This window comes from Talpa europaea (assembly GCF_964194135.1).
Source record: "Talpa europaea genome assembly, chromosome: 9".
NCBI classification, from domain to species: domain Eukaryota; kingdom Metazoa; phylum Chordata; class Mammalia; order Eulipotyphla; family Talpidae; genus Talpa; species Talpa europaea.
Genome location: NC_140076.1, coordinates 106,812,963 through 106,840,262, shown reverse-complemented (window position 1 = coordinate 106,840,262; position 27,300 = coordinate 106,812,963). Strand labels below are relative to the sequence as shown.

At 53.0% G+C, this 27,300-nt stretch overlaps 1 protein-coding gene across 2 annotated transcripts; it reads right to left on the bottom strand.

Annotated features, from left to right (window-relative positions):
* Nucleotides 1-182: 182 nt before the first annotated feature.
* Nucleotides 183-26,985, bottom strand: SLC6A17 (solute carrier family 6 member 17; the record flags this gene model as incomplete). 2 transcript variants are annotated; one of them, XM_084242100.1, is made up of 11 exons in its annotated part: nt 183-551; nt 1,004-1,166; nt 2,736-2,895; nt 3,458-3,650; nt 4,675-4,867; nt 5,083-5,324; nt 17,347-17,457; nt 19,624-19,805; nt 20,535-20,661; nt 22,310-22,467; nt 26,700-26,985. In XM_084242100.1, 11 exons carry the CDS (start codon nt 26,983-26,985, stop codon nt 183-185), a joined length of 2,184 nt encoding a protein of 727 aa, XP_084098226.1. The 2 variants fall into 2 exon arrangements, with proteins under 2 accessions (XP_084098226.1, XP_084098227.1); XM_084242101.1 differs by having other exon boundaries at nt 3,458-3,641.
* Between the last annotated feature and the right edge of the window lie 315 nt (nt 26,986-27,300).

Here is a 27,300-nt window from a genome sequence, read left to right as displayed (position 1 = left end):
CTGGGGCTGGGACTGGATTGGTGGACAGAGTTGCTCCCAGCCCCATGAGGGTCTGAGGAGTAGAAGCTACTGGGACGGGGGTGGAGGCTGAGGCAGGGCAGACCCTGTCTCCTTGGGCAGCGGGCCTGGAAGTGGGCTGTCTGGGTGTGGGGGGAGAGAGACCGGCAGGGTGGGGGTGATGGTCACAGCTCTGATTCAGGGGTGCTGGCCAGGAGGTAGCCACTCCCATAGCGTCCATTGGGGTTGGTGCTGTTCTCCAGGGGCGACGTGCTGCCCGGCCCCAGGTAGGAGCGGTGGGTGGGCATGGGGGAGGGCGCCTCGCTGGGCACCTTGCTGAGGATGAAGCGGGTCTCGTCGTTCTCCTCCAGGTTGGAGATATCCTTCATCATGCGGCCCTTCTTGTAGGACACGGAGAGGGTGTTGGAGCCGTCAGAGAGCAGGTGGAAGTGCCGCAGGACGAACACCACGGGGATGGGCAGGGTGGCCACGACGATGAGGGTGATAAGGAGCGCCATGGCCCAGTTAGGAAAATACAGGTAGCGCTCGGCAGCCTAGGGCGGGAACAGGGGTGAGGGCTGCGACCCAGGAACTCGGGACCCTCTTCCTGCCCTCTCTCCAGCCCCACCCACCATCCTGGCCAAACCCCAGCAGAGATGGGGGTCGTCGGGAGATGCTACTTGACTTAGGGTCACCTTGGTTAAGGGCCTGAGCCTGCTTCTACGCCTGTAAGATGGATGGGTGATTCCAGTCGACATGGAGGGAAAGTAGGGGTTAGAAAGCCTGGACAAACATGCTAAATTTCCTGACCCTTAGTTTCCCCATTTGTGCTGGAGGGATGATGCCACCTCTCTCATTGGGTTGCTCTAGATGTTACAGGTCAGGTATGAACCCCTTGGCTGGGCCTTGGCACCTCATAGTTGTCCTGTAAGAGTCTATTTCTTTCGCCTGTTGCATTAAAGGAAAGATGCCAATGTCCCTGGGCTTGGGGGCCCCCACCCCTCACCTCCTCCTTGATCCAAGCGCTATAGCCTGGGGGCGTGACCCCCAGCTGGATAATGCTGGCCGTGGTGAGTACAGCCATGCACAGTGGAGACACGAACTTCCACATGTAGAAATAGAAGCGGTAGGGCCGGAAGCCCAGCATGTCCGTCAGCTCCTGCATGAACCTGTCAGTGACAGCAGTGGTCCAGCGGTTGGCACCCTCACAGTACCGGCCCCCTCCCCCATAGCCACCACCTCCAGGAAGCCTTCACTGCCCCAGTCCCTCCCTCCTAGGCTCTTCTGTTCTTCATATTCAAGGCGCTCGTTATATTATTCGGTGCCCAGTCGGTCCCGAGGAAGGCCTGCCTCCTGACTCCCCACCCAGGGATATGATACATCCCAGGTAACACACCCCGGCAGGCCCACCCACACTGGCCTGCTTCCCTCTTCTCCCTGGCACAGCCCCACACAATGAGCCTGGCTCTCGACTTCCCCTGCCAGAAGAAAGGTAGAAATGCACACCTCTAGTATCCAAAGGCAGAAGGTGGCCCTGCCTGGGTCTCTAACCAGAAGGTGGCCCTGCCTGGGTGGAATTCAGGGAGGCCAGTAGGCTGGGCACATGAATAGCATTAAAAAAATCATCTTTACCTCGATCACACATAGCTGAAATTTTCTATTTCTTTCATTATAAATTCAAGCAATTACAGTAGCAGTAAATCTGCCTCCAATTCATTAAATCACAGATCACTTCTTACCACATTACATTTGTTGCAATGTGAAACCTACAAACATCACTTACGATCATCACTACTTCCAAATCACCACTGTCATGAGACCCACAGCTACATCATGTAACTGAATGTAATTAAAAGAAAGTGCAACACACAGCTAGAGTTGGTTTAAAACACTGTTTTGCTATTTTTCAACATAGTTTCCTATATAATCCTCTGTTTTGCCTTATACATTTAAAAATAGTATTCTAAGATGGGGTACAGGGGCTTCACCAGGTGGGAGAAGGTCAGAGCCCCATCTAGTGCCTCTTCCAAGCCTGGCTAGTCGTCCGACCCCTCCTAACCTCTCCTGGAAGCAGGTGCTACAGCAGGCCCTGTGAGGGAGCCTGAGTGTAAGACCAAGTTCAGGCATCAGGGAAGGACCTTGCTGAGCGAGTGGAGGGACAGAGTCCTGGGGATTCCTGGGACAGATGTGTTCCTAATGCAGAAGGAGATCAGGGGCTGACAGTGAGAGCACTGGTCCCAGGCTCAGGCCAGAGCACACAATCTTTTCTAGTAGCTGAATTCCCTCCCCCAACTCAGCTCCAAACTTGGGGCCGAAGCCATGCTTCCCCTCACGTCCCTGTGCAGACTGCCTCCACGCCGTGACTCGGGCTGCTGAAGGCGAGGCGCTCCTAAGAGCAGGGGCTTCTGTGGGCCCATCAACTGTTTAACAAGCGGAACCGAAGAAGCACTGAGGTGCTGTGGTCATTTGCCACAGTTATGAATGATATCAGAACCTACACCCAGGAGACGCCGCCACAGCCTGCCTCTCACCAGCCAGCCAGCCTCGGGGAGTCATGTCCTCTCTCTCTGAGGCTCAGTTTCCCCCACTGATCTGCAAGGGCAATTTTAGCTCTGACTTTCTGACCATGTTGAGCTCCTCCCCACTCACAGGCGGCTCTGGGAACACAGGACTTTCCAGGGAGGGATGACAGGACAAATGCTTCCCCCCATCCCCACCCATGCCCCTCACCCCCTTACTTCTTGGTTCCATAGATCCAGGCCACAGCGATGTTCTCTAAGATGACGATGACCGTGAGCGGCAGGGTGGCCGAGTAGTCATCAAACATGGTGACAAAGTAGTTCCCGGAGCGCTGGACGAACAACAGCCCCACGAAGAATGCAAAGACACAGCAGCCCACTACAGAGAGCCGGAAGGCCGGTGTGGGGGCAAAGGTGCAGGGTGGGCAGGGCCCATGGGGTCTTGGGGGGCACCCAGGTCCCTCCCATGTCACCTCCCCCCGGCAGGCCTGCAGCCCACCCTCGAGCATGCCCAGCCCTGCAGAGGGGAAGGCGGTCCAGTTGCTGAGGCTCTGAGCCCCCTCTACTAAGCAGGGAGCTTCCCTGGGTGGGGGTGACAGGGCTGGAGATGGGTGCAAAGACAGCATGGAAGGAGGCCACCCCTACCAGAGATGACTCAGCAGGCCCTAGGGTTGAGGGAAGATGAACCAAGAAAGAGGCCTGTCTCCCAACTCAGCATTGCCAGACTCCCAGACAGCCTATTCCTCTTCCTCATGAGTGCCCTTCTCCCTGGTAGGGCCAGGCCCCACCATATCCCAGATGGGGTTGGGGGATTGGGGCCTTCTGGGCATGGAGTCGTGAATGACCCGGTCAGAAGCCAGTCATTCTACTGTCAGAGCCACAACCTGACCCTGTCACTGAGGACAGCCACAAGGCTTGTGGGGGCTGCCAATGGGGGTTACCTGTGAACATCTCCTTGGGCACCTTGAAGGTATCGATGATGGGCGTGGTGATGCCCGCCATGGTTCCAATCATGCTCCCCAGGCCCAGGTTGATGAGCATCAGGAAGAACATGACAGACCAGAATGGGGAGGCGGGGAAGTGCGTCATGGCCTCGGTGAAGGCAATGAAGGCCAGGCCTGTGCCCTGCACGGACTGAGGGTGGGAGTAAAGGGCAAAGGCTCAGTGAGGGCCCACATCCAACCCACAGCCCCCTGCAATGCTGCCCTTGGGGCTTTAGGAATAGCTATTCCTGCTTTCACAGGCACCCCACCCCCAACTACATTCTGTCATTTTTGATCACTGGGTCCTAAACTTGAGTGGGCATCTGACTCAACTCCCCAGAGAAAAAAACACCAATTCCAGAGTCCCCCTATGGGACCTGGAATCTACGGCGGTACAAGGACCCCAGGTGATTCATATGAAGATGCTCAAGACCCTCCTCCAAGAAGTCTTCCCTGATTTCTCCAGCCACAACTGTGGCAGCTCTCAGTTCTGACATCTAGGCCTCAACTGCAGTTGCTCAGTGAAATCACATTACAGCCTTTAAAATCACCCAACTGGACCTCCCTGGTGGCGTAGGTGGTTGAGTGCCACACTGTGAAGCTGTCCGCAGCCTCTGTGGCGCGGGTTTGATCCCGGCCAGCCAGGAAGAAACCCACATGGAGCAGCAGACCTCTCCTGTCTCGCCCGCTGCTCCCCTCAGCAGTGTACTTCGGTCAATCTTCCTGTTCTGTTCCCCACTCTGTCTCTGGTGAGTCCTCTTACCCTCCCGCACATCTGGTCTGTACCCTGGTTCTTGTATAAATAAATAAATCTTAAAAAGTAAATAAATAAAATAAAAACACCCAACCCTGGGTCTTACCCCAGAGACAGTGATTTGATCACTCTGGGGGTGAAGCTGGGTATTGGGGTTTTGAAAACCCCCAGCTGACAGTGATGGGCAGCTATTGGAGAGAACCACTGCTTTAATTGAAGCTTGGGATCCTGCTCACAGTGAAACTGACCACATACCACCCACTGACACCACTTCTATGTTGTCCAGTAATGTCCAGGAATCATGAGGGCCATGTCCTCCACCTGTGCGAGTGTATGCTTTTGTCATTCGCATGCTCACGTGGAGGTTCTGGACTCCCACGTCTGCCTGCCCACCTGTTCTGGAAAGGTCAACCTGACCCACCTTGTCCAGCTCATCCTCCAGAAGGCAGGGATCAAGGCCCAGGGCTGAGAACTGGTCCTCCTTCACTGTCATGATGACCTTGTACATCTCCGAGTAGTCCTTGGTGGTCAGGTGGGAGAAGTTGACATGGGGAGGGATCAGATCCCGGCTCAGGACGTTGGTGTTGAGGTATCTCAGGATTTTCTCAGCATTCCTGCCGGAGAGAGGGAAGAGGGCCAGGTCAAAAGGCCATGGTGGGCAAGATCCCGGAGGCCCCTCCCAGACATCCAGGGACAGGTGAACCTCACAGCTGGGGGCGGAGAGGGCTCCTCTGAGGCCCCTCCCCTAGCTTGGGTGCCTGGCTCTGTCCATCCACAGCTCGCCTGCCCCTCCTGGGAGAAGAAAGGGCAGAGGGGAGATGCCACCTACTCGACCACACACTTCTCATTCATGATGTTGGCCTTGAAACCCAGCACGGCGAACACCACGAGGGTGGCCAGCACCGAGGTGAAGAAGTTGATGAAGGACACCAGGGCGGCATCGAAGTGGCAGTTGTTGTCCTGCTTGTTGTAGCTGGAGAAGGCGATGACGCCCCCGAAGCCCAGCCCCAGGGCGAAGAAGACCTGGGTGGCTGCCTCCCGCCACACCTGGGGGTCCAGCATCTTGTCCAGCTATGGGAGGGGGCGGGCATGAGACAGGGGAAGAGACACACAGACGATGATTTTATTCACCTGTTTTGGGGCTCCCACTATCCCCCCTTTTAGGCAGCTCAGCACAGTGGGGAAGAGCTGTGGCTGTGGGACCCTGGCAAGTCCCCAGCCCCTCTTATCTGGGTTCTCCATGTGGAAGACAAAGAGACGCCTAGCATCCAGGCCAGGTCAAGACCTCCAAGTTTGGGCCTCCCTGGTGGCCTAGGGGTTAAGTCTCAGCGCTACCACCATGAAGGCCTCAGTTCAATCCCCAGCCTGGGAGCTGACCCACATGGTGCAGGAGACCTCTCCTGTCTTGCCCGCTGCTCCCCCCAGCAATGTTTTTCAGTCAATCCACCTGCTCTGCTCCCTACTCTGTCTCTGGTGAATCCTCTCATTCCCCGCACCTCTGGCCTGCACCCCATTTCTTCAATGCAAAAATAAATAAAATCTTTTAAAAAAAAAAGATCTCCAAGTTAGTGGAAGCTGAAAAGAAAGAGGATCTTACAAGGGAGGGTGAGAAGCAGTAGCAATAAGAGGAAAAGCCAGCGCGGTCTGGATCGCAGGACACCAAGAAGGAAGCCCACCCGGAGGAGGGGCCAAGGCTACGCAATGGAAGATGCTACAGCAAGGTGTCCAGGCCGGCTGATCAGGCTGTTCCAGGAGGGCCTGGGGCCAGAAGCCAAGCAGCAGGGAAGGGAGTTCGCAAAGCAAGAGGGGAAGAAACAGAGGGCAAGGGGAGCAGAACAAACCACCCCCAAATAAGTCTTTTTGGAAGAAAGATGATTTTGAGCTGATTATTCTGAGAAACAAAAGTTCTGGAATCAGAGTAAAAGCTCCCCTTTCTTTTTTTATTTTTTACAGATTTGTTTTTCTTTATGCACACAAGAGCTGGGGTGCAGGCCAGAGGTGCGGGAGGTGAGAGGATTCACCAGAGACAGCGTGGGGAACAGAACAGGCAGATGTACTGAAAAATACACTGCTGAGGGGATCGAACTCATGCCACAGTGGCTGGCGATAGCTGATAGCGCTGAGATTTTAACCCCTGCGCCACCAGGGAGGCCCCAAAGCTCCCCTTTCTTAAGGAAAATTTACATTGGACAACAGCTATTACCAGAGCTGCTTAGAGATTTATTCACCTGATATTGAGCTGCCTGGCAGTGCAAGCTTTGTTTATCAAACCATTTCCTCTGCTCACCCCCACCCCTAATCGCCTTCCCCCTTTGCACCTCAGGCCCCTGCCCCTTCCCTTAGTTCAGCGGTGGAGAAGCCTCAGCAGTCTGGCTTCTGCATCTCCAATCTTTAAGGGGCTCCTGTACACATCATTTTCCCCCTCCCAGTAATCTGTCTTTTATACAAGGGGTCCTAGCCAAGAACCTAGAAAGGCAAAGGAAAATTCTTTTTCCTTCCCTAAAGAGGAAACGCGGATAAGCAAATCCACTAGCCTAGTCAAGAGAGGAAGGAGAAAGACAGGGCTGTGTCTGGAGGAGGGATAAAGTCAGTAAAGGGCGGGCAGCTGTCTCCCATGGGACACCCTTAAGCAGCCCATTTGAGACCAGAGGAGAAGGACAGGATGGAGGAGCTGCAGACAGGTTTGTACAGTTGGCCCTTGAACAACTGCAGCATAACTTATCGTCACCCTTCTGTAGCCTCGGGTTTCCATTCCCAGGATTCAACCAAGTTTGCTGGAATCCATGAATGCAGAACCATGGATAGAAAAAAAAAATCCATGTTTAAGCGGTTCTGAGCAGTTCAAACCCATCTTGTCCAAAGGTCAATTGTCCATTTCCATGTCTATCTTCCGAGCCAGCTTTTGTCTTGCTAGCTTCAGTCTCCGAGGTAAAGTTGGAAGTGAAATCATCTGCTGGAGATGAGATGTGTGGGGAAGGGAGGTCAGGTGAATGCAGTTTTAAATGGTCCTAGGGGAGCATCTAGAAGAGTGGAGAAACGAGCAGGGTTTTCCCACAGCGCTGAGGGCCGTGCTTGAAATGTCATCTTCTTTACAAAAGCACTTTCTTTATCTAAAAGCTCTGGGGCTAGACTGCTTTTGGAATTCAGACTTTCATTCTAATTTTATTTTAGGAAGGTACCATGGTGCATATGCCACGTAATCACATAACACTCCCAGCGGGGGTCGGGGCAGCACCCTGTAATCAGACACATTAGTATTTTTGCAGCAGAAAATGAATATTCACACCAAGAGAACCAATAAAGACTATAAATAGGCTCACATCTGTTCGGGTCATTTTCACACCAAATGAGTTCTGGGAGAAAGAAAAAAAAAAACTTGTTTTTCACGACTACTTGGGTTTTTGTATTGCGGATAAGGATATAGGAGCCTATCCATGCTACTAAGAGAAATTTGGAGATTACAGAAAAGGAGAAGAGCATAATCATACTCCACTGAGAAAGGACTTCTGGAGCTCCCCTCTCTTGGCCTTTTAAAAATATGATCCTCTTGGATGTTCCAGAAACAGGCAGAGGGCTTACTCATGTCTGGAAGGCATACTGGTTTTTCTGATGCTTTGGATGTCAATCATGACGGTTCCACCAATCAGCTGGAAACCAGGACCAAGTGGGTGGGCTCTGGGTCGTTGGATGAATTTCAACCAGAAAGAGGCACAAGATTTTCAGAGAGCATGGGGTGAGCTGACTGGGCTCTGCTCACATTCCTTTCATGTTGAAAAATCTTTGATGGTTCCCCACTGCTACCAAATATTTTTCCACTCTGTTCTGAATTCTCTAAATGAATTTACTCTTCAAAAGCAACACTGTCTTTCAAACTTCTGGATTTTGCTCCGGCTGTTCCCTCGGCTAGAAATTCCCTTCCTCCTACTAACTTTCCGGTCAATGCCTATGTATTTCCCAAAACTCAGGACAAATATCACCTCCTCTCAGAGGCTTTCCCTGACTGCCTCTGGCAGGGGTTCTGGGATTCTCACCAAGGGTGCAGACAAATACCCACATTACAGGCTAATGGGCCTGTCTTCCTTTCAACACTATGCGCTTCTCAGGCCCATCTGCTGTTCATTTTTACAGAAGCAGGGCTTGGCACATGGCAGAGGAGGAAATAGTGGGGGGCAAGAGAGAGGCAGACAAAGGCTGACCGGTGTCCTTGAAAAGAGATGAGTGGGAGGGACCAGTCGAGGGCTATGAGGTTGTACTGGTTTTTTTGTGCTAAGATGCAGTCTTCTAGGACAGGAAGATCCTGAGGCTCTTAAATGTCTATTTTCTGAAATGTAGCTGTTTTAGTGCTGGCTTCGTTTTCTTTTCTTCTGTTTTTTGGGGGCAATTTTTTTCCCTTTTTGGTCTATGGAAGTCATTATCAATGTTTTTACGAAAAGGTCTGAACCATTTGTGAGACCCAAACACACACCACTGTTAGGATTTCCATCACTCCCTGGACCTAAAACCACGAACTGGATAAACTGCTAGGTCCAGGCGAGACCAGGGTAAATTCTCAGGGCCAAGGGTCAGAAATGGAGGCAGACACCCCAGGAAGGACGCCAAACCCCTACTGCACCATCGGACCTGGCCCTATAACTTGGGGGATTTCTCGGAGAATAGGAAAAGATTGCCTTATGTGCAGTGACTTTGGATGAAAACAAAATTGTTTGTAAAATAAGATTATATCTATTCGTCCTTTTTCCATTCAAAATATGGAATATTCATTGTAAAATGGCCAATGTCACCCAGCTTTCAAAATGATCCACACACAGCTTCCTCTATACCTCATCGTTCCCCCTTAACCCTTAAAGTATTTGGAAGAAAATTGATGGGTCTAAATCTGATATTAACAAGAGCTCCAGAAAAGCATCTAAAAATGCCAAAACTTGACCTTTGAGGAGAAAAGGGCCTCATGAATGGTTGCTGAGCACACTCCCTTCCAGCCTGCTGCCTGGAGCAGGCTCTCCTACTAATGGGGATGAGCACAGGACCCCAGTGCCCACCTGGGGTGAAGGTGAGTTGGGCACCCTCATCACTGAAGGCCTTTTGTTCCTTGAATTTAAAGGGGTTCCTTCAGGATTTCTGGGGTAATGGGGCATAATTTCAACAAGGTCCTGATCACAGTGTCAGCAGACAAGGAACCCCAGCCAGACCTCAGGAAGCCTCGCTCCCTGTCCAGACAATAGGATGTGACCTCAAGAGTGGTGGGAAACTGGCTTTCCCCACGAAGGACAGGCCTCACACCCTCTCTTGGGGTCCCTACCTGAAATAGGGCAAGGGCTGCCTGCATTTCCTTGCACAATGGCTGAGTCACTTCCTCACACAAGGAACAAGGTGTTTCACGGCATTTGACTCAGCAGCATGAAGATGCTTTTGGAATTCGCAAGCAGCTGCTGAGCCCAGCCTGCGCAGGGCTGACGTGAGCACAGGCCCTTGCGTCTCAGTACCTGCTGGTGTGAGAGCCAGATGGGGCCGTGCGACAGCAGATGGCACTGCAGCGCCGGGTTCCCACTGCCCGGAACAGTGTCACCTTCAGGAGAGATGAGAATAATAATAGCTAAGGCCTGCCCAGCTCGGGGGCGCCAGGAGTCCTACGTGCCCCACTGAGGATGCTGTGAGGGAGCTGCCGTGGCTTGCCCCATCTCGCAGCAGAGGAAACCAAGGCCCTGAGAGACCAAGGAACTCCCCCCTGGACTGCTGAGCTAAGAGCTGGGGTCTGAACTGGAGCATCTGAGTCCCCAGTCCACCCTCTGGTAACAGTGCTGGGCTGCTGCCTCATGCTGTTCAAGGAGCCTGCCTTTGCTGTGGGAGCCAAGAAGTCACCCCAACTTCTACCCCTGGGTAGAAGGGTTTACCCACACCCTTGACACCGTGACCTCTGGCTCATTGGTCAGAACCCAGAGGCAGCAGAGCCAGGGCAGATGCTCCAAGCCACTGCAGCTCAGGCTGCGCCCAAGACTAGGGTGGCTTTCATCTTTTGACAACTGTAGGTGACAGTTTCATAAGCTATGGTTCAAAAGGCACAAAAGGGTCCACAGGAAAGTCTCTCTGCATTCCAGACACCCAGTCCCCCTGCCCCAGATGGAGCCACAACATCAGTGAAATTGTGCACATTCCAGCAATTGTGACTGCAACAGGCCCTTGAATGGCACAAGGCCTTGGGCGCGCACCCCCACAGCTGAGAACTGACACTCACTTAGAGCTAGCCCTTCATGTCGCAGTTTCTTAACCAAGGTTCAGCCAACTGACATTGACATTGGCTGAGTCCTTGAATGTGGAACTGAGGAAAAAATCTGCATAAAAGTGGATCTTCAGGGTTCCCTTGGCCCTCCCTTGCCTGGTTCCACCAGCCTGGGAGTCTCACTTTATTTCTGTTCCTTTTCTCCTTAATAAACTTTTCCCCTTTCTAAATAAATAAATAAATAAATAAATAAATAAATAAATAACTAAATAAATAAATAAATAAATAAATAGTGGATCCTTGCACGCAGATCAATTCCATGTTGTTCCAGGGGCCACTGCACAGACACACATGCGTACCACACGCGTATGTACGTACACACCGGTGCGTGCTTCTCCCCGTTCTCCACTACCATCCACACCAGAGTTATCCCTGGACCAAGTTCTGCACACCCTGGGGCCACCACCCTTCCCCTGGCCTCCACGCTGCCTCTGCGTGCTGTGTGGGGAACCCCAGAGTCCCAGGGCTCCTGGCAAGCTGGTCCCTCTGAGCCTGCCCTCTCACCATGGGTCCTGCCCTCGTTCCCAGCGCGGCAAGACACCCACGACCATAGGCTGGCCTCACCTGGGCCTGGCTGGGTTTGTCTCTTGCCCTGACTCAAGCCTCACCCCTCTCTGCTGCTGGCTCCAGGCTCAGCAAAATCAGCAAACCTCAGCAAAATCCCCACACACACACACACCCCTGCCTGGCCCTTTCCTTCCCCTTCCGGCTCCACTCGGCGGCTCCCAGCCTGGCTGCACATTAGAGTCGCCCAGGGAGCTTTTATGAGCCGCTGCCATCTGGGCGCCACACCCAGGGATGCTGATGAGCTGTGCTCTCTTGGCTCGGGTTCATGGATGGGGGTCCCCCCTGTGCTCACAGCTCCCAGGTGACCCTGATGTGCAGGGGAGGGCTGGGCAAAGCCCCGCTCCCCCTGCAGCCCTGTCACCAGCAGGCTGCTCGCTCACACACCCTTGGACCATGGGTCTGGAGGTGGACAGGGCTGGCCGTCCTTCCAGGCTCATCTGGCTATGCACCCCCTCTTTCCAGCACCCCTGCTGTCATCATTCTGGGTGGTTTCAACATCTACGTGGTTGTGCCGTCCAACAATCTGTCGCTTGGTCCCTTTACCTCCTCTTGCCTGCTCCTGTGGGTGTGCATGGCCTTTGTCATAACGGCTGTGCCTCAGCTAAAACCTCAGCCTTTAGGGTCCCGCATTTCAAAGCACCCATCTTTCCACCGCTGCCTCTAGTTATCTTGACTCCCGAAGTTCTTCAACCCTCTGGGATTCCAATCCTTTGTCCTGCCTCCCTTTCACTACCCCTCGCTGTGTTTGGGCCCTAACTCCCCTCCCTGACCAGCTGGGTCAGAGGCCCATCCTTTTAGCACTCCCCTGCCATCTCTCCTCACCCCGGTGACGGTGACGCCCCCTCCATCTACACTGGGACTAAGTCCCACCAGGCTCGCCTCAGGCCCGGAACAAGTGGGATGGGGACAGGTCATTTACCCTCTCTGCGCTCAGTTTCTCCACATGTAAAAGGGCCCTTGGGATCACGCCCAGGGCACAATTTCATTGAGTCAGTAGACACAAGGCGTGTCCATGCCTGGCTCTCCAGCAGCACCGTCCACTGCATAACACGAGTTTGTTTTAAGGACCTCACTGGTTGTGGGAAACAGCCTGCTCTCACAGGTGTTAATACATGAAGAGCAGGGCCTCCTCGGTGGCACAGCAGGTTGATCACCTCGCTGTGAAGCTGCCCACAGCCTCTGCAGCGCAAGTCCGATTCCCGGCCGGACAGGGAGATTCTCACATGGCGCGCAGACCTCTCCTGTCTCCCCGCTGCTCCCCTCAGCAGTGTGTTTCAGTCAGTCTGCCTGTTCTGCTCCCCACTCTGTCTCTGGTGAATCCTCTCACCCTCCCGTGCCTGTACCCCAGCTCTTGTCTAAATAAAAAATAAAAAATAAATCTTTAAAAAATAAAATAAAAATTTTTTTTTAAAAACTACATGAAGGGCCTCCCCTGGTGGTGCAGCGGTTGAGTGCTGGACTGCGAGGCTGTCCACAGCCTCTGCAGCGCCGGTTCGTTCCCCGGCCGCTGGTGAGGGTCCCACACACACACAAAAAAAAAAATACATGAAGAGCTGCCCACCGGGGTGCTGGGAGCTGCCCCTCTGTGGTCAGCTCGCCTCCCGACCCCACCCTCCCAGGAGCCCCTCTGCTGCTCCCAGCATGGATCCCTACCTCTTGCACAACTGCTTCGTGTCCACTCCTCCAGGGGTCCCCACGGACCCCCCCTCCTCCAGCCTCCTTATTCTCAGCTGATGGCCTCACTTCTTACTTCACAGAGCACAGTGACACCACCAGAAGGGAACCCCCAAATGAGAGGCTCCTCACGAGCTTCTCAGGTGCCAACACTTGCGCCCATCTCTGTCCTTGTGGGGATGCTGTCTGCCCCAAGCTGAGACCAACTCCATTTGGGGGACTGTTTCCATCTCTCCTGATTATTCAAGGACTTTGCCAACTACCCACCCCTCAACAACATTGATTTCCTTCTCTTTATTGGATTTTTTTAAGTATATAAGTCAGTAGTTTGTAGCCTTTAGCTACAAAAGCGTGCAGCCTTTAGCACAACTGATTTTCAAACATCTTCATCACCCAGAAAAGAAAGCCTTCACCCCTGGACAATCACTCCCCACTTCTCCACCGATCTCCCCACAAGCGCAGCCTTCAGCCATCCTGTCTCTACAGATCCACCTATTCTGGACATTCTGAGTAAATGGAATCATGCAACACGGGTCTTCTGGGACTGCCTCCTCTCTCAGCTGCATGCCTTTTTGTGGCCAATCAATAGTCTAGTGTGAGAACCCACTACCCTTTATTTTTCTATTCATCTGCTAATGGCCATTGGCGTTGTTTCTATTTTTTGACCACTGATGAGGTATGCAGGAACACTCGCGTGCAAGTTTTTGTGTGGACATATCTTTTCAGTTCTCTTGGACATGTGCCTAGAAGTGGGACTGCTGGCTCATATGCTATCTCTGGCTAACCTTTGGAGGAACTGCCAGACTGTTCTCCAAATCAGCTGCAACATTTTACATTCCCACCAGCAGTGTACGAAGGATTATTTTTATCATCATCTATATTCTGAAATAATGACCTTTCTTCCAAGGCCCGCGACAGAGCCCACTCCATTTTTCATTTCAGTGCTTCCCTTGATAGCCAAACTCCTGGAAATAAATGGTCTCTGTTATTTGTCTCCAGTCCCTGACTTCCCATCTGTCTTTGAACCCATTACTATTTTTTTTTTTTAGAGGCATTTTTTTTTATTTATGTTATTTGTTTGTTTTGTTTATACAAGCACTGGGTACAGTCAGAAGCGCAGGAGGGTGAGAGAATTCACCAGAGCCAGAGCGGGGAGCAGAGCAGGCAGAAGGACCGAAGTACACTGCTGAGGGGAGCAGCGGGCGGCAGGAGAGTACCGCGCGCCATGTGGGATCCTCCGCCGGTGGCTGGGGAGCAGCCGGGGATCGAACCGGCGCTGCAGAGGCCGCGGGCAGCTTCGCAACCCAGCGCTCAACCGCTGCGCCACCTGGGAGGCCCTGAACCCATTACTATTAGACTGTGTCACCAGACTCCCAAAACAGCCCCTGTCCAGGTCACTAATGACCCCACCATTGCCAAGAGCACTGGTCATTTCTCAGCCCTCACATCTATCTAACCTCTCAGCAATATGGACATGGCTGCCCCTTCCCTCCTTCTGAAATCATTTTCTCCATTTTGTTCCCCCTCTTTCTCTCCCCTCATCTCCTTCTCCCTCCCTCCTACCTTTTCCTTCCTCATTGACTACCCCTCCCCAACCTCTAAACCCAGACCCCAATGCTGAGTCCTCTCCCATGTCCATCTTCACGCTCCAGGTGACCATCACCAGGTCCACAGCTTTAAACTCTCCAAGATCCCCCAAATGTACACCTCCACTCACCTCCAGACTCCTCTATCCAGCCACCCTCAGCATCTCCACTCAGATATCTAGCAGACATTTTAAACCGGCCAGGTCTAAACCAGCACTCCTGAAAGTCCTCGCCAAACCTGTTCTTCCCTCCATCTTTCTCCATCTCCATGTCAGCGCCATCCTTCCGGTTGCTCGGGCAAAGACCTTAGCGTCACCCTCCACCCCTCTCTTTCCCCATACCTCACATCCAATTCAACAGCAAATCCCGGTGACACTGTTTTCTAATAAGTGCTCAGTCTGGCCACTGGTCAGCTCTTCTTGAGCCCTGTCATGGCTGCCAAATGGTATGACCCCTGGGAGGTCATTCACACTGTGCTCAATATGAATGGAGCAGTGCACAACCTGGGCAGCTGTGCACAGTGATCCTGGCACTTTGATGGCACCATTTCTAGGGATTTAAAGTGATTCCAGGTTTCCTCCCCAACCTGGAGCGGAAAAGGTCATAGCTCTGCAACAACACTCCGCTGTGTATGAACTGTCAGGTTATTGAGAGTGGGTCCTTCCTCTTCACAGATGACTTGAAGGGGTTTGTAAATATGAGCCTTACCCAAGCCATCACCAGTCACTTCACCTGCCTCAAACAAACAGTGGCACAGGCTGTGAATGGGGATCCCTGGTAGAGGAGTTTGACCTCTATGGCCTACTCAACACATCCCTCCAGGGTCAAGAGCAGGAGCAACCCCCCACAGAATTGCCCAGCAGGCAAAGCCTCATCTTGTGAAGCTGAAGATATGCAATTCCACTCCTAAACATATACACCCTACAGAAATGTAAAGTCCTGTGTAATAATGTCTATCATAGCTTTATTAGCAGTGATGAAAACTAAAAACAACTTCATTGATCAACAACTAGAAAATAAATTTTAGTTTAGTCCTGTAGGGGAATACTACACAGCAGTGAAAAATGTATGTACTAGAGCTACATCTGTCAATATCAATAAATCTCAAAAACAGCAATGAGCAAAAATAAAGGCAAGTTGCAAAAGGCTGTATATAATATAATGCCACTTATGTAAAGTTTAAAAGTATACAAACATGCTACATATTGTTTGTCGATACAACATACGTATTACAAATTTTTTAAATGTATTACTAGCAGGATAAATATTGTTCAGAATACTGGTTATCTTTGGGAAGGGAAAGGCATGGGATCAGGTCAAGCCATAAGATACTTTTATGGCCTCTATAATATTTTATTTATTAAAATGTTTATTATGTTATTCTATGTGTGTTTATATGCCTAAGGAAATTCATCATTAAAAACGATGTTTTAAAGAGCATCTGAATCAAGTGGGCAGCAGTGCGTGCTGGGGCAGGCAGGCAGACATCTAACACACAGATGCCACTGTTCCTGCTCCCTGGCCACCCAGACACCTGTGTGACTCTGCACACTTATGAACATCTCCAGCATAAATAACTTCCTCACAGAGTTCAGTAAAGCATGACTGGGATACTCAAGTGAGCACGTCAGACTCATCATGATTCTAGAAGTACAATTAAAGTCATTCATCAAGACAGTTGGCTGCTTGTGGTCATTTGCCCCCAAAGAAAGCCACTTGCAGTTTTTTCCTTCCTTGTGTGATATCACAAGTTCACCGCCTGAGGCTCAGCGTCACACTCATGGCTCGGGAGACTCACAAGTGCTTCCTAAAAGTGGACCTTCATGGCTGCTCTCTAGAAACCTCAGATGTCATTTCCAAGAAAATCACGGGCTAATTTATGCTCCAACAGGTGACTATGGAGTCATGTGTCTTCTGCCCCCAAATATCAGGAGCGGGTCACAGCTGCAGGGGAGGCAGGAGGGAGTGGGGACTTCAACACCCTCTAGATCTGCATTGTTCTTCCTGTGTTTCAACTTCCTGATAAACACTCATATGTGCGGGCCCTTGTGTGTACATGTGAGCACATGCTGTATGGCGCTACTGAGCAGCAGGGTGGAGGGCCTCAGCCTGGTCTGGCAGGGATCTTACGCATGCCATGGACTGGTGTCTCATCAGGCCCCTGCTGGTTGATCACTGATCAGCAGGCATTGATGGTGGACCCCAGCCTGCCCAGCCAGAGTTGTTAGTGTGCATCACTGGAAGCAGCTCACAGGGTGTGCAAGCTGGAAATTCTTATTCCACTGGAAATTCTTATTCCACAGCTGGCTCAGGCCAGCTGTGCCCAGTGGTCTGAAGGGGACGAGAGCAGCAGGCCACATGGTGAGCAGAGACCACCGTTTGGAAACAGGTTATCTTTAGGAAGCCTGTGCCTCTGCTGCTGCCCTGTGGGATGTGCCAGGTGGTCCTGCCCATCCCCCTCAGAGGGATGAAGAGAAGGCAGAGCTGGATTTGGTAAGGGTGAAATCACCCTCCAGGTGGTCTACTGTCTTTAATAAAATAGTGACCTTGTTCCCTTCATTTGGGTACCAGGCATTTTCCTGGCTCCTATTCTCACAGCTACACCCATGAAATCCCCCAGGGCTCCCTACCCGCTGCTCCTGCCCCGCCCCCTACCCCACCAGCCAAACCTGACTTCCCACCATTGTTTCGAGCAGGCCCTGCACTTTTCTGGTCGTGCTCATTCAGTTCCCTTTGGCTGCCAAGTCCTACTGCTGCTCCCTGACTCCCACCTGCTCCCTAAGGTTAATCTCCCTTGTCATCTCCTCCCTAACATGTCTTCTGATTTCACTAAAATTGAGGTGATGTCCCTCTCCTGGGAACCTTGAGGGCAGGACCCACCCCTGCCTCCCACATATCCCTCCAAGGCCTGATACATAGCAGGTGTGCAAGAAGCTGACTTGCCCAGTGGGGCGTTGGTGCCCCCAGCGGCAGGAGCCAGGACCCTTACCTTTGGTGTGAACATGTGCAGGATGCCATCAACAGCCCCTCGCAGCAGCAGCCCCCGGACCAGAAAGCAGGCCAGCACCACGTAGGGGAAGAGAGAGCTGAAGTACATCACCTGCAGAGAGGACAGGGACCCACTGTCACGCAGGGCCCCTCCTGCAACTGGCATCTCCCGCCCTGCTCACAGCTGGGGCACATAAGCCTCCTCTGATGGCAGCAGAGAGCAGAGCCCTGGAACCGCTGGGCACTGGGCCAACCCCACCGCATGCCTGGCCTCGAGCCAAGGCAGAAGCAGGAGCACAGACAAGCTGGAGTCAGCATGGCTGAGCCTGAGGCCGCTTCCCCCTTTTAAGGGCCGGTGCGGCTGTGCCCACAGCCTCCCCAGCCTTAAGGGCCGCCAAGGGGGCGAGCAGCCTTGGCTCTCTCCTCATTTTTCATGTTTCATGCCCGCTTTTCTGTCCTGACTCCAGTGGACCCCCCAGGCATCTTGCCCATCTTCAGACCTCCTTTGACAGAGGCATCGGAAGGTTCTAGAAACAACTCCCAAGCAAAACATAAAGAAGCCCTGCCTCTGTGCTCACACACCGTGTGCTGTTTGCTAATGCATGTGTTTCTTGCATATTTTTGCTTAGCCCCAGGTGCCTGGCACAGAGCATCCCACAAAGATGTTCACAAAATGTTCGTGGCACTGGAACAAAGAGGGTATTTGGACAGGATGGTGCAGAGGTTAAGAGCCTGCATGTTCAGACCTAGACCAGCTGATCCTGGCTCTTCTGACACCAGCCTGTGACCTTGGGCTGTTTACCTGACTGCAATATGCTTCATTCCCTCATCCACAAACTGGGTATAGTATTTCTCAACTCATGAGTTTGCTGTGGACCAAATGTGTTCATCCACATGGCCGTGCCTAATAAGTACCACTAAGTGTCAGCTGCTATTTTAGCCCCTGGAGAAGGAAGAGGCATTGCCTGAGACCAGGCTACCTGTCCAGGGCTTAGCTTCCTGGCTCAGCTCATCTGGTCAAGAATGCAAGCCTCAGCCAAACAGCCAGGATTCTAGCTCCAGTTCTGGTGTAACAGGGTGGTCCCCAGAAAAGGGGGAGGTTCCAGGTTCCCTGCCCCACCCAAGGGAGGGTGGAGCTGAGCAGGGAGAGAAGAAGCTGCAGAGGAGGCTGAGGAAGGAAGGAAGCAGGATGGAGAGCCAGGAGGAGACTTGGAGGAGGCACATGGAGCAGAGAGACACGTGAAGAAACTACTCTTGTCTTTTGGTCGTGGACTGGGTGACACAGATGTGGGTGAGAGACCCAGGAGAAGGTGACAATGGAGGTTTTTGTCTGGATTTTGATTTTGCTCTTTTCCTTCCAGACTTGTCTGGTTGTTTCTGATCCTTTTCTGTGGGTCCCCACTGGAAGATGCTTTAGACTTGTGGCAGGCTTTGGGGCCTTGCTCTGGGCCAATCCCACTTGGGTGGACTTTTACCCACGAGGGGACGGGTCACTTTGGGTGCTTGATTTAGAAACTATATTCTTTGCCTTTCCTGTATTGTTTCCTAATTGTGTTAAAGATCCTTCCCATTAAAGTCTCATTTGTTTTGTGTTGATGCGGTGGATGGCAGAACCTATTTAGAGCAGACAGGTTTGGGGAGTCTGGGGTGCCTCTCTCCCTGCCTTGTAACACTGGGACTGACTGGCCGTGTGATCTCAGGTGAGGTACCTTGCCCTTGCTGGCTGAAAGACAGGTAGATTTGGTTACAGGATCTCTGGTGTCCCTTCCAGCACCGGCAGGCCACTAACACTGATACGTGACAGAGAAAGGGCTCTATTTGAAGAGAATCTGAACTGCTAAGTAAACGTGTGGGGGTTTGGCTGCTCTGCACCCTCAGAGGTAGGTACAGAGCCCCTCGGTCTCTGAGGTCCCCTCACGCACAGCACCCACCTGTAACAGAGTGGGGCACCAAGCCTTGTAGTTGTAGACAGAGTAAGCTGCTGGTTTTCACCAAAAATTGCTCAGAGCAGGCTGTTCTGGGGATTTTGCTTGGAACCAGAGGATCTAGATTTCCTTCTCTTAAAGTGTGCACAGCAGGCCCGAGTTATCCCAGCATGGAGCCAGCTGGGGGTTACAGCTGGGCTTCCCACAAACCCGCTCCTATTTCACCCCTGGTACACAGGGACGAAAACTGCAGCAGAGACCCAAAGCAGCCCACATGGGTGACCCAGAGTTCTTAGCCCCTGCCCTCTAAGCTTTTCTGTTGACCCCTGTGAGTCTGGTGCACCCCAACTCACCTTCCCCGAAGACTGGATGCCTTTGACGACGGCCATGCCCACAATGCTCCAGGCCACAAGGAGGCACAGGGTCATCTTCCAGTTGAGGCCCCCACTCTCTGAGATGGAGTTGGAGATGTCCAAGGCCTCTCGGTACCAGAAGTAGGTAGTGGCTGAGCTCTTCTCACACTCCGCTTCCACCACTGGAGCAACAGCAAAGGCCAAAGGCCTCAGTGGCACCCCCTCTGCCAGACCCCACCACGGTAGCAGGGGCTGAGGGGCGGCTGAGAGTGGGCTACAGGGAGGGGCTGTGCTCGTTCTGGGTTAGCCACTACCTAACAGATGCTGAGGACCCCCCCAGGCTCCTGATGGGACCTGAGAGATTCCAGGACACAGCGAGCTGGCTCAACTCCCACCCCCAAATCATCCATGGAGGGCAGGACGGGCTGGGCAGAACTGGTATAAAGACCTCCCAAAGTTCCTTGGAAAAGCTCCTGAACTGGGGGCTGGAAACTCCAATTCCCATCCCAGATCCTTGATCAAATCAGTGGTGTGACTATGGGGAAGTTGCTTCTGGGCCTTATTTTACCCATATGAGAGGTGGGATGCATCATCCAGCACTTTAGATTGATAGATGCAAATCAAGGCTGCTCTGGATAGGATGGTATTGGAGTAACCCAGGGAGTGTAGTGATAACAACTAAGCAAAAGTCACAGTTTACCCGCTCACTATTTCATTCAATTTCCTTAAGAACCAGGAGGGGCAGACCAGCAAGAGACCGTCAGGATCAGAGAGGCAGTGGCTTAACCAAGGTGACACAGCAAATCGCTGAAATCCCAACCTGTGCCTAAGCCTCTCAGGCTCTCTGGACTCCTTCCTGGGACGGGGCTGGCTAGGAACCCCAGCAGCGTCCTCGGGGGAGCCATACTTACCTGCCATGGTCCCATTCCTGACAACAGGACATTCACTCCAGGGCAGAGGGTACTGGAAGGACTTGAAGAAGTAGAAGATACTCCACCCGATGATCACATTGTAATACAGCCCGACAAAGAGGCAGACCTGAGGATGGGGGTCCACAGGAGGGAGGGGTCAAGGAGGCTGGGGGCACCCCGCCCCCAACGCCCACCAAGGGGCTTGGAGCAGGAGGGGGGGCACAGGGATGAGAGTGGGCCTCCTCCAAACCCTCCCTTCATCTGGTATTCAGAGAATCCACAGAGGAATGTCTCAGATATTAAAGTTCTCTCCTTTAAGCAATAAACTCCTACAATGCTAATCCTTTCCAGTCTGAAATTCTAGGACACTTAAAGCATTTCCCCATCATTTCCTGATGACTCAGGATCACAATTCCAGAGCTGCCCCCCAGAACTAAGGAGGCAGGGACTGCTTTGGACCCCCGACTGGTGGATGCTCCTTATTGGTTCCCTATGTCCTCCTCTTCTCTCGGGACACCCCTCTCTCCTTGCTTCTGTCAGCAGCCTGTCTCCAGAAAGACGTCGCGTCTCATTTCTTGGAGACATGATAACTGACTAGCCCTGGTGGAAATATATTTAAAATAGGAGTGTGTGAAATCTGACTGAGGGCCCGAGGTTTCTTTAACAGCAATCATTTTCTGTGAAGGGATTTACTGCATCCACTCTGGGTGTTTCCAGGCCCTTCTATCTCCGGGGCAGGGCTATGTTAGGGCCCATGGCAAGAGGTTCGGGGTGAGGATCCTTTGCTTCAAATTCCCCAGAGCCCCAGTGTGCAGGCGCAGATGCTCCTGCAGCCTGCCATGTGGGGAGTAGAGAGAGATGCCCACCTCCTTTCTTTGGGTGCTTTCAGTCCCAGGGGAGACGCACTCACACACAGGTGATGCTCCACCAGACCCAGCAGACGGCTGTGTTCAGTCGTGTCCCCGTGCAGAGGGCCCAAAGACAGGGCTGCTCTGACCCTCTCCTGGGCTTTGCCTGAGCCAGGTTCAGGCTGGCCCCCCCGCCAGGGGTGACAGAGTCCTCAGTTCCTTCCAGAGTCAGTCCTAGGTGTGGGCGTGGGCACCTGCGGTTCGCCCCTAAAGGAGGCTCAGTTTCCTTACCCAGAGCGCTACTCCTGGCCTCATCTGTGGCCCGATGGATGAGCTGAAGCCCTCACAGAGATCCCCATCCAAGTCAGGGGGTCCCCTGTCTCCCACTGTTCCAAAGCCTCGCCCCCTCCAGCGTGGCCTCAGGCTCCTGCCTCAGTCCTTTTCCAGGCCTGCTCGCAGGCACAGCAAAATGACAAAATGACATGGAGCCCTCAAGCCCCAGGGCTGCCTTTTCCTCTGCCATCCACTTGCCAGTTAAAATCCTCTTTAACCAAAGCAAGAGGAAGGGCCTCTTCATGGAGGCCTGGAGAGCCGACGGGCTGGTGAGCAGAGCAGGGATCCAGGGTGGTCCCCATGTCCCAGCAGAGCGCCTGCTGAGACGTCCCCCATCTGCCCTTGTGAACATGCCCCAGCCTTTCCTCCTTAGCATAATTCCAGATATTGCAGCCTGCTTTGGGGGTGCTGCCAACTTGCAGCTTAGAAAATATGTGGTGCTGAGATACCAGCTGGAAGTAATTCTCACTTGAGAGCCCCCCTCCCCTTCCTTGACCTGGTCCAGGATTCTTTGATTCCTGTACCCTCCTTCCCAGCATCCAAGAGTGGCCCAATGCCCTCCCGGTTGGTGCCCAAGGTCAGCCCCCGACTCACTATGCAGCTGGAGAAGCCGATGCCTCCCAGGCGGGGGCACACGTAGTGCCACACGCCAATGCTGCCGCGGCGGATCCTCTGGCCCACAGCCAGCTCCAGAAAGAAGAGGGGGATCCCGATGATGATCAGCAGCACCAGGTAGGGCACCAGGTAGGCACCTGGGAAGAAGGGAGGATGTCAGAAGGAGACAAGCCTGGCAACGAGGGTCAGAAGAGGGGTGTCCTACAGACCTGACCACATCACCCATCATCCTCAAACTGCCACCAGCCCTGTGTCCCTCCAGGAATGGTCTGGCTCACCTGGGTGACCACCATGTACTGGCTAACCTGAGCAGAAGTGCGAAGTGCCAACTACCTCCCACTCACTCACGAGGACAGACTCAGAGACAGACAACATCACGCCTCCCAGGAATTCACATGTCGAGTCACACGCAGACACACTCATCTCGTGCCATCCTCTGTGCATCCCTGCTCACTCCACTTCCTGCCCAAGAGAGGAACCCCTCACCCCAAAGGAGAAGGTCCCTGCTCACTCGCCAACTCCCCCCCACCGCAACCCAGGCACAGACCCCAGACACAGTCCTCGAATCTGAACTAGATGCTGACACAGCAGCCCAGCAGCCCCAGGGAAAAGGAGCCTGGATGCTCTCCAAGAAGACAGGGACTGGCCAGCATCGCCATTAATCCACAGCTAATTGAGGGGAACGGGAGAGAAATTAGCAGTTCAGGAAAGCGTAACCTGGAGGATCATAAAGGAAAGACTTAGATCTCGCCAAAGATTCCAGGTGACAAATTAAAGGCACTGTCCCGGGCCTCACTGCAGATGCAATCTCGATTCCAAGTGACAGGGCATTTAGCAGGAGAATTAAAGCCGAGTCTGGATACAGACGAGTGCTCCCGCCAAGGGCCGTGCCAAGCACCTGGTCCTATTAGCAACGCTGTGGGCAAGCCCTGCCTGTCTGTCAAATGGTGTCAAGCCAGCCCCGGCCACCAGCACCCTCATGGCCCCCTAGCACCCCCAGACCAAGCCTCGGAAGCTGGGACTATCTGGCAGACCCCCAGCCACACTGTTCTGCCTTCCATAATGTGACCTCCCCCCAGCTCCCCAGAGTGTGCCCGATATGCCAACAAACCCAGGGCATGGGACCTCTCCTGGGCACAGGACCTGGCACATGACAAGTCAGCGGTTTATTCCAGGTCTGCTCTGTGCCAGGCATGTATGTGCAGAGGGGGCTTGGAGGAAACAGTAGGCAGAGACCCTATGCCGGGCAAGCTTGCAACCTGGAAGCCAGGACCCCCGGACTCACACAAGCAACATCAGAGCGTATTGTATACACACAGTCACACGCAAACGTTACACAGCACCCACGAGGCACACACATCCTGAGGGGGTCGGGGTCCAAAGCAGTTAATCAGGAAAAGCTTCCAGGGAAGGCAGCAAACTGAACCTTCTCCAACAGCATCAAGATCATTAACGCATGTGCACACAGGCACAGGCCCCCCCAATCCCCCCACCCTGGAATTCAAGTCTCTAATCAGCTTCCCAGCAAGGTGCCAAAGCCCTGAGGACATCTGATCTTTTAGCCTCTTTTCTCCCTTGAGCTCAGACTTAGGAGTGGAAGAGGAGGAAGTAATGGACAGGAAGGCAAAGGGACGCAATCCCACTGGTTTTGGCTTTGCCTGCCTGTCTTTGGGTGGGGCAACACGTGGAGGTGGACCTCAAGGTGTCAGAGAAGCTGGGTGGCATCTCCCATGGATGTGTCTCTCCTCTCCCCAAAGATCCCGGGAGCCACACCTCAGGGGGCCCCGGGGCACCCACCTGACTTGGGCTCCCCACCCTTCCCAAGTATGAGCTAATGACAGTGTGGGGGTGGGGGGTTGTGGTCTGCTATGCAGAAGTTTTAATTAATCAGAGGGGTTTTTTTCACCCCTTGCTGAAATCATTTGGAAAGGCTTCCTCTTCCACCTTCGAAAATTCAAATTGGGGACACAACTGAAGGCTGTCCTTTGATGTCTTGGTGGCTTGGGGTTCTCTCAGCTCTCTGAATAGCTGAGACACCAGGAAACAGCAGAACGTGGCTACAGAAAATTGGAGGCCCGCGTCTCTGAGGTTCGAGACTCTCTAACAGTCTGCCTTGGTCTATCTATGCTGTGAGTCTTGCTATCTCTGGGCTTTGGAAGTCCACTTTGGCCTCAGCCTATTTGATGGGCACTGACTAGGGGTTAGGATGCCGAGCCTCCTGGGCTGGAATCCTGACTGCCGCTTTCAAGCCGTGTGACTTAGGGCAAGTGACTTGATCTCTCAGTCGCTGTTCTGTCATCCATGTAAAGCGGATGAAAATGGGGGATAGGACCACATGAAATGCTGACTGATGTACAAAAAGGGTCATTTCATATTCTTCATGGCTTCAGGGCCATTCTGAGGGTTAATGAGTAACTTGCCCACAGAGGGACTCAATGTTAACATTTGCCTCTTTCTCAAAAAATGAACAGGAGAAAAAAAAAAAAAAAAGACAAGTGGAGAGAATGGGGAATAAAGAAACTGTCAGCATCTGCTGGAGCTAAGCAGAGATCCTGGGCTCCCATCCGGGTTAAGCAAAGTGTGACTGGGTCACCCCCAACTCAAACCACAGAGCTTTGACTCTCAGACCAAATAGCTGTCTCCTGCCCATGATCATCACCCTTCTTCCAAAAAATAACATTTAAAATGACTTACTAGAAAGCCCATAAATATATAGGAGAGGTAAAGGTAGAGATCAAAGGGCATTCTGGCAATCAGAGAGGATAGAAAAATGAAGGCAGAAATGTGGACCGGAGAGCTCAGAATCCCAGAGCTGACGAGGCTTTTCTTCTGGGGGCTGTTGGTGATGTCTGGTGCCATGGAGACTGTCTGGCAACCCTGGGAACGGCCGACTTTGGCGAGAACACTGCCTTGGAGGGTGGGGGGCAAGAGAGGGACTCTGTGATGCAGCACTGAGCACCAGGCTCATCTTTAGGTTCATCTAAGTCACAAAAAGGAAGTTGGAGGTTCCCAGCTAGACCCCCCAAATTGGATATGCAAAGCTGTCGCGGGGGCTCTGAGCTCTGTTCAACACCTCGCAGCACGCAAGGAAACCATGCTCATCTATTTGTATCTTTGCTTTGAACTGGTGTTAGGTCAACTCAGTGACCTGGACCTGGCCATGCCATCCAGACCAAAAGCTCTGTTGGCACTTATTTATTTATTGGGAGAACAGAATATTTCAAAGATGTGCTAATTCAACCTGCAGGCTCAGTGAGTGTTCGCACTACCCGCCTTCCAGTAGAAACTGCAAAGAAGGCAGAGCCTCCAGTTAGTCTCTCTTTTCAGCCAGAGACAGAGAGTGTCCCAGAGACAGAGTGTGTCAGAGAGGAGGGAGTCTCCCCAATGGGACTGTCCCTCTGGGAGAGGTTCCAGGGCAGCGAGAGTCCCACAGAGCAGGAAGGGAAGGAGCAGGGCTAAAACATACCCCAGGCAGTGGATGTGCTTAGGCTGGAGGGAGGTGAGGCGATCCCTAGGCCCGGCTCGCAGGAGCCCAGAAGCTCTCCCCTGGCTCAGATCTCACTCCCAGGCCCAGAGGTCTCAGCTTATAAACTGGAGGTTTTCAGTTTACTGGGTTTTTCTTTGTTTTTATATCCTGGTTTCAAAGCAACTTGCTTTTGGAACATTCCAGCCTGCCTTGGTGGTGCTGGGGGGATCAGGCCTGGGGGTTGGAAGTAGTGAATAGAAGAGATTTGATAGCAGGGGATTCCTCTGGGGGATTAAAAACTCAGGGGGCAGAGTGAGGGGGTCTTTCTCCCCAGGAGACCCAGGGCATGGTGATAAAGGCTCAGGTCCGGGGCCAGGATTCCCAGATTCATCCAGATGAAATGGTGCTTTGGTAATTCCAAGATGCTCAAATATTCACGGTTTTATGTATTTCCAGCTAATGCCAGGTAAATGCTAGAACAGTGCTCAGCACCTAGCAAGCATTTAGTAAAAGGGACCCAGCTGCTCCTCACTGAGGCAGGGTTCAGTATTCCATATGTAAAGCTCATTTACTTCTCCCCACTCTGGGAGGCAGGAGCTGCTATTATTACCACCCCTCCCACCTTCCCAATGAGGAGCAGAGAGGCACATAGAGATCAAACAACTCGCACACGGCCCCAGAGCTGACCTGCAGGGCTGGGGGGTGAAGGCAGGCAGCCCAGGCCAGAACCACACTCTTGGCCAACAGCCTTTTCTGTAGCTGTTCACTGTTAGCTGTTTCAGGGGAGTTTCCCTGGGGGGCTGAACTCCAGACTACAAAGCTATGAAAAGGGATCCTCCTTTTTACCTCTCAGTTCAGCCCACCTGGCTGACACCCCCAGGGACCAGCAGGACTGCCTCTTACCGCCTCCATTTTTCTGGCACAGGTAGGGGAACCTCCAGATGTTGCCCAGGCCCACGGAGAAGCCGATCTGGGCCAGGATGTACTGCAGCTTGCTGTTCCAGGCAGGCCGGTCCTCTGTGTCCAGCTCCTCCTCCGCGGCCTTCTGCTTGCCGCCTGCCTCGCCAGCCATGTTCAGGACACTCTGCTTATAGTCCACCGGCTCCTCGAGGGCCAGCAGGTCGGCCACCGACTCCGTGACATGCTCACTGCTGTGCTCTCGCTGGGTCACCTTGCTGTTCTTCGGCATTGGTGCCACCTGGGCCCACAGCCCTGCTCCCCACACACAGAGAAGGAGGGACTTGGCTGTCGTCAGCTCTTGCTCATCCAGGGACCTGTGAAAACAGGGGAGCGGGAGAGGATCAGCCACACCAGAACACAATACAAATCAACTCCCATTTACACACTCGGGCTGGCTGGTGCCAGGACTATGGAGCTCACCTTCCTCCCCATCAGGGGCGGGGTGGGAAGTGGGGTGCTAGGGACCTCAGTTTTCCCTTGGGCTTTACCTGAGCATCTGCAGAAAAGTAAACCTAGTGGGCAAAAGAGGTAAAATCCCAAACAA